Source organism: Pseudochaenichthys georgianus, chromosome 17 (assembly GCF_902827115.2).
Source record: "Pseudochaenichthys georgianus chromosome 17, fPseGeo1.2, whole genome shotgun sequence".
Lineage (NCBI taxonomy): Eukaryota > Metazoa > Chordata > Actinopteri > Perciformes > Channichthyidae > Pseudochaenichthys > Pseudochaenichthys georgianus.
This window is the reverse complement of record NC_047519.1, coordinates 10,036,010-10,042,660: the sequence shown is the minus strand read 5'-3', so window position 1 is coordinate 10,042,660 and position 6,651 is coordinate 10,036,010. Positions and strand designations below refer to the sequence as shown.

The 6,651-nt window shown below is 37.4% G+C and overlaps 1 protein-coding gene across 1 annotated transcript; it reads left to right on the top strand.

Moving 5' to 3' along the window:
• The first annotated feature begins 3,347 nt into the window (after nt 1-3,347).
• On the top strand, nt 3,348-6,233 carry dynlt5 (dynein light chain Tctex-type family member 5). The gene is made up of 5 exons (XM_034104466.2): nt 3,348-3,460; nt 3,805-3,894; nt 4,514-4,605; nt 5,711-5,835; nt 5,925-6,233. The coding sequence occupies exons 2-5, from the start codon at nt 3,815-3,817 to the stop codon at nt 6,126-6,128; spliced, it is 501 nt and encodes a 166-aa protein (XP_033960357.1). The 5' UTR covers nt 3,348-3,460; nt 3,805-3,814; the 3' UTR covers nt 6,129-6,233.
• The last annotated feature ends 418 nt before the right edge of the window (nt 6,234-6,651 follow it).

Genomic DNA, 6,651 nt, shown 5'->3' with positions numbered 1-6,651 from the left:
AAGAGGAAATATGTGACGTGTATCTCACTTTCATTTGTGCAAATATAGAAAAGTATATGCTTGTTTTGTACAACATGTTTTAGTGGGGCATGTTCTTGTGAAAGTGAATCACTCAACCTGATTTCCACTGGTTAACTAAAAGAAATATATAATTTATTTCAGGATTTATTCCTAAATGCCACCAGTGGTGGAAAGTAACTAAGTGCATGTATTTAAGTACTGCACTGAAGTACATTTTTGATGTACCTTACTTGAGTATTTTTCTTTTATGCTACTTTATACTTCTAATCCATTACACTTTGGCGGCAGAAATTGTACTTTTTACTAACTTTATTTATTTGCAAACATTAGTTACTAATTACTTTTGCAGGTTTATATTATAAATACAAAAATTAAATCAACCAATACACCATGATGTACTATCATGGATGCAGATACCAGGCAGAATACAAAGTTATCAATGTTATATCATCCTTTAACCCTGTAAAGCACAAATATAGAAAACCATTAGCACATTTTTTACATAATTAAAATGATAGACATATGAATCCATCTATGCTTTTGTACTTTTCTAGGTCATATTTTGAATGCAGGACGTTTAGAATCAGGTTGAGGCTATTTGAGAGGTTGAGGCTATTTGAGAAATCAATCTGACCACAAGGGCCCTTTTTCCCGTTTTTTTCCAAAACACTTCAATCTCTCAAACTCTCACATGTTATCTTAAAGGCTGAGGTTGGAACATTCATTATTGATCAGAAAAAAAACAAAAAGGGAATGTGAACACATACAAACCCCATAAATATTATGTAATTAGGCTATTCAAAAATCTCTATATAACAAAATCTATCTTAATGAGATTATTTCTCAACTGCTGTGTCCAAAATCCAGTATAAACACAAGCTTTTTTAAGAAGCTTACAACAACATTTAACAGTTTGTAGAATGATGTAACAGCACAATAGTCATTTTATCGTCGATACACAAAAACAAAATGTACATCGTTAGAGCAGATCAGCAGCAGGAAGTTCCGCCGTTCGTAGGCTCTCACATGTACTGGAACAGAAAGGGCTGCTGAGTAGTTTTCAGAGCGGATTTCGTAAAGGGCGGTCCACAATAGATGCATTAGTAAGAGTGAGTAATGATGTGGAAAAAACATTGAAAATGAAAGAGATAATGGCAATAGTGTACTTTGACATTGAAAAGGCATATGACTCTATGTGGAGGGATGGACTACTGATCAAATTGAGTAGAAGGGTATTGGAGGGAGAATGTTCAATTGGGCCTTTTTAACAGACAGGACATTTAGAGTAAAGGTTGGAGCAGATATTTCCAATTATTTAGAAATAGAAAATGGTATTCCCAAGGGAGTGCAGTCAGTCCAATATTATTTAACATCATGATTAATGAGATATTTACATGCACATGCATCCAATCGGCTCTATACGCAGATGATGGGGCTATTTGGATGAGGGGAAGAAATGCCCCATACGTAATGGAGAATATAGGTAGAGCGATTAAAAAAGTGGAGAGGTGGTCATATAACTGGGGATTCAAAATGTCAGAAAGCAAGTCATGCTACATGGTATTTATTTACAAACAAACGCAAGATTGATGGCCAACAGCTAACACTATATGATCGTCCAATGACAAAGGTGAATGACTTAAAATACCTAGGACTGTGGTTTGATAGCAAATATACATGGAAAATGCATATTAATCAAGTGGAAACAAAACAAAGTATAATGTATGGAGCAGCAGCATAAACATCGCTTTTAAATTGATAGAATACAAGCATTGCAGCTGTGTGTATTGGAGCGATAAAGTCATCCCCTATCAATGCAGTTCTGATAGAAGCAGGAGAGACACCTCTGGAGATCAGAAGAGAGAAATTTGCCCTGTCATACTGGGTCAGGCTACAAGGAAGTGGAGAGGAAAATATCACAAACAGAATATTACAGGATTGCTGGAAATATGCAAAGTTCCAGGGGCGTGGGTTTGGCTGGACAACTTAGTAAGGAAAGAACGAGGGCATGTGGAGTGGAGACCATCACGTTTGCCAAAGCAACCCCATTCAGTAGTGTTCCGCGATGGCTTTTCCCAGAAGCTAAAATAGATATGAGTATTGTAGAAAGGAAAAAAGAGTGGCAAATAAATGAAGTGGGAATTAAAACAAGTATCTGAACGAAAAGTACTACAATTACCTACAAATGTACACAGATGGTTCTAAGAACAAGGAAGAGTGTGTTGGAGTTGGTATCCCAGACTCTAAAATATCGATTTCAAAAAGAGCGTCTGATCAACTATCAGTGTACGCAACAGAAATGCTTGCTGTAATAATAGGATTACAGTGGGTTGAAGAGGTCAGACCAGATAGGATGGTGATATGCACAGATTCATTATCCATATTAAAAAGCACACAATCAACAACAATGGCCAGAGAAGACATTCTCATAGAACTTAATCATAGCCTGTTAAGACTTCACAGAGGCGGTATAGATCTGCAGTTCTGCTGGGTGCCTGCACATGAGGGGGTGAAAGGGAACGAGTGTGCTGATAAATGAGCAAAAAGTGCACTACAAAAGGAAATAACATTATAGTTCAACTTGGAAAAGGAGAAGGAAAAGCAGTCATTAAGAAAAAAGCAGAAAAGGTGGGAGAAAGACCAGAAAGGCAAAGAGTATCACAAAGTACAAAAGACAATTACAATTAATATTTATAAAGAAAGAAACCGAAGGGAGGAAATCATGATGGCTAGACTCAGACTAAATCACACAGCTTTGAATGGTACACTGTATATCATGGGGAAAAGTGACAGTGACAAGTGTGGGAACTGTGGAGTTAAAGAACATGTAGAACACATCTTGTTACATTGTGACATCTATAAAGCTGAAGGAGAAAAACTAAAGGCTAACGTTTTAGAGGCAGAGAGGGAATGGAGTGTGGTTGGTGTTTTGGGAACAAAAGGAGAGGGAGTAAGAGCTACCAGAAAGGCACTGTTTACCTTCCTGAGTGAAACTGGGGTAGGAAAATAATTTAACATTAGGTCAGGAAAGATCATAGATTTTTATTTTTGTTTTATTTATTTCATGTTTTTGTTGATTTGTTGATTTATTTATTTATGATTATATCATAGGTTAAGAGCATAGACTGTATATATAAAGAGTTTAAGAGATGGAATGATATGATTATTCATACTCATGTATAATAGGTGGCGGTATGCACCTTTAAAGTTGTTTGCAATCCGCCAAAAACTGAGAGAAGAAGAAGAAGAAGAAGAAGAAGAAGAAGAAGAAGAAGAAGAAGAAGAAGAAGAAGAAGAAGAAGAAGAAGAAGAAGAAGAAGAAGAAGAAGAAGAAGAAGAAGAAAGTCCCGCCCACTGACTGATGGTACTTGGTTGCTATGACGACACCAAGCTCTAAAGGGCTAACTACTTCTGCTCGGTTCAAGAGTTCCTAACATCGGTAATAACCTGTTAAAATCGCTTTGGTTATATTCATTTGTGTCCTATTTGACACAAAATATTCTGTAAACTATACTGTTTTCCAAAGTTAGCTAAAAGTAATAATGGGTTAACAAACAAGCCAACTACAAACAGCCTTGGTAGCATATTATGTTTACATACCCTGAAGAGCTAGCGCATAGCACTGTTTCAAAGTGTTAGCGTTAAATGCTTTATGAGTTTTCATTTTGACAATATGTATTTAATACTCGCCCTCAAGTGTTGAATTTAGCTTATGTTTAACTATACCACTGTATATGTATAACTGAGCTAACGTCAGTATGTTTTTGTTGTCGTCCTGTGAAGACAAGCTGTCATGTCTGAGGTGTTTAAAGACAAGTCCCAGAGGAGAGGACATGGAGCCCGAGGCAAAGAGGCCACAGGCAGGACCAAGGAGTGAGTGCTCTGTAATCATGTGGGCAAATATCCAACTTTAATATTATTGCATTTTCGTCAGTCGTGTTTATTATTTGGTCCGATAGTAAGTAACCAAGTACATTTACTCAGGTACTTAAGTACAATTTAGATTGACTTGAACAGAACTTGAGTATTTCCATTTCCTGCTGCTTTATACTTCTACCCCAGGGGTGTCAAACTCAATTTCATCGTGGGCCACATTAGCATTATGGTTGCACTCAAAGTTGCACCGGTTGTAACTATATAAATACATAATGTATATGAAATAATGTATTATATTATATTATTGCCTCTGCAACTGAGACGTAAATTGTATTTTTATTCAAAAATATTTTGTACTATTTCATTTAAGTAATACTTTGAATACAGATATGTAATTGTAACATAGAAATCATACTTAGTTGTCATTTCTATTTTAACTTGAATATAAGATTGACATATTTCTTCGAACACTGATTTGAACTGATATATCAAAAGCATTCCCAATACGTGTGTATCCTTTCTGGTTGAGAAGTTCCTCTCAGCTCTTTTTCAATAATTCCAGAGATCAGGAACCACACACCCTGTTAATGTTCCTGTATCTGACCCTGTCTTCCAGCTCCATAAGCACTGTGTCGTGCATTGATGAACTCGCACACCATGATGACAACGCTCGGATGGCCATAACAACGGAGAACACCTTCCAGCTGGGTGAGGTCATATTTACTCGTTTGACACACATGCTATACATGTTTCTGGTTTCTGGTTCACACATGCATCACTGAGATGTATACTGTCACATTTACGTTTTATGGACTGTGTGGAGGTGTCAAACTCAATTTCATCGCAGCCACATCAGTATTATGGTTGCACTCAAAGGGCCGGTTGTAACTATATAAATACATATATAAATATATAATATACATAAAATAATGTATTATATTACATTATTGCCTCTGCATTGGATTATTATCGGATAGGGTAATAACTTCATAATTAACTACGTCTGAAAGCAGAAGTCTAGGGCAAATAATTGCAAGTCTCTTCAGTGCGTATGTCACAAAATGAGATGCATTGTGGGATATGTAGTTTATGGGCAACCTGCTTCTGTAAAGTGGCATGTGACCATATAATAAACGTATTATATTCTTTGCAAGCTCTTGCGGGCCACATAAAATGAAGTTGCGGGCCGGATTTGGCCCCCGGGCCTTGAGTTTGAGACCCCTGCCCTAAACTATATTATGACATTGTGTTGTTTTAGAGGAGATGTATGCTACTGATATGATAGTGATAATATTACAGCATCATTTTAAAGAGCAATGGACTTCTAATTTTTATGTAAAACATATATGAAAGTATGCTAAATAAACAAAACATAAATAAACCCTTACTAAATAAAAATTGGACTAGGCCTACTGTTTTTAAAAAATCACAATGTTTGTGAACTGACAATAATATTATATATAGTATTCATTTTCTAGCGCCTCTCAAATCATAATTTTCTCACCTTGTCTCCTTCCCCCCGAGAGCACCACACACTAATTCATTTAATTAGTTTTATTAATTAAAAGTAGACAAAATGAAGAAAAAAAGATTAAGATACATTTTTGTTATAATGTTAAATAGCGATATAGGCTATACATGTTGTAAAATCTGATATAGTAACACCTCTAATTGGTAAGGCATGGACGCCTAACTAGACCAGAGACAGGTTTAGACGTTTTGACGCAATATTCATTGAAATTTCAAATGATATATGATTTACTGCACACAAAGTAAAAGTTGGATTATAGTCTCTGTGTTTTTCTCACGACAGGACCAAATAAACGCATGCCTGTCCCTGCTGTCACAGACATACTGAAGGACGTTCTGACCAGTTACCTCCAGGAGGAGAAATACGAAGTAGAATGGTCTCAAAAAATGACAAAAACAATATGCGAGGTAAATAAAACACACAAAACAAATGCAACACCTTTTGAACACTTGGAACTTGTTTTCTATCAGTTCCCTTCCTTGGCTTTCCCCTCCAGGTGATCAGAGCCCGCGTGAAGGAACTCATGATTCCCAGATATAAGATCGTGGTCCTGGTCCACATCGGCCAGCTCGCGGGACAGAGCATGCAGATCAGCAGCCGCTGTCTATGGGACGCCGCTAATGACACCTTCGCCTCCTTCTCCTTCAAAAACAGCTCTCTGTACGGCGTGGCCACTGCCTACGCTGTTTACTATGAGTAAACCATACACACAAAGACTGATAAACACAGACTCCTAAAAGATGTCTGCTGTTAAAGAGTATATTTTGCCAAGTATCAAATGATAAACAAGAATTTGTAAGCAAAATCACGGTGTTTTTTATTATTGGTAGCATGGAAAGTGAAATGACATTATGTTCTGAAGATTTCATTTCAATGTTTTGATGATTTTGGGGATGTTGTCCTTAGCAGAGCATGGAGAGGTCACTCTTTCGACAGCCGACTTGGCAGCACACTGTTATCAGCGCCTGGTTTAGGTCCCGCCACTGACGGTCATTATCTGTCCTCTTCCGTTCTGGCTCTCTGAGACCTGCAAACAGAACAAACCAATCTGTCAATGATTTGAAATGAACCCCAATGCTACAAAGAGAAATACAAGTGACTGTTCACTCACCGTCTTGCAAAGTGTCCTCTCCCCCCGTCACTCTTCTCCACCTGGATCCTCCGCAGGTGTACACCACTGCCCGCATTAACGCCCGGCCACATAGCCTCAGTGTGTTTTTGTT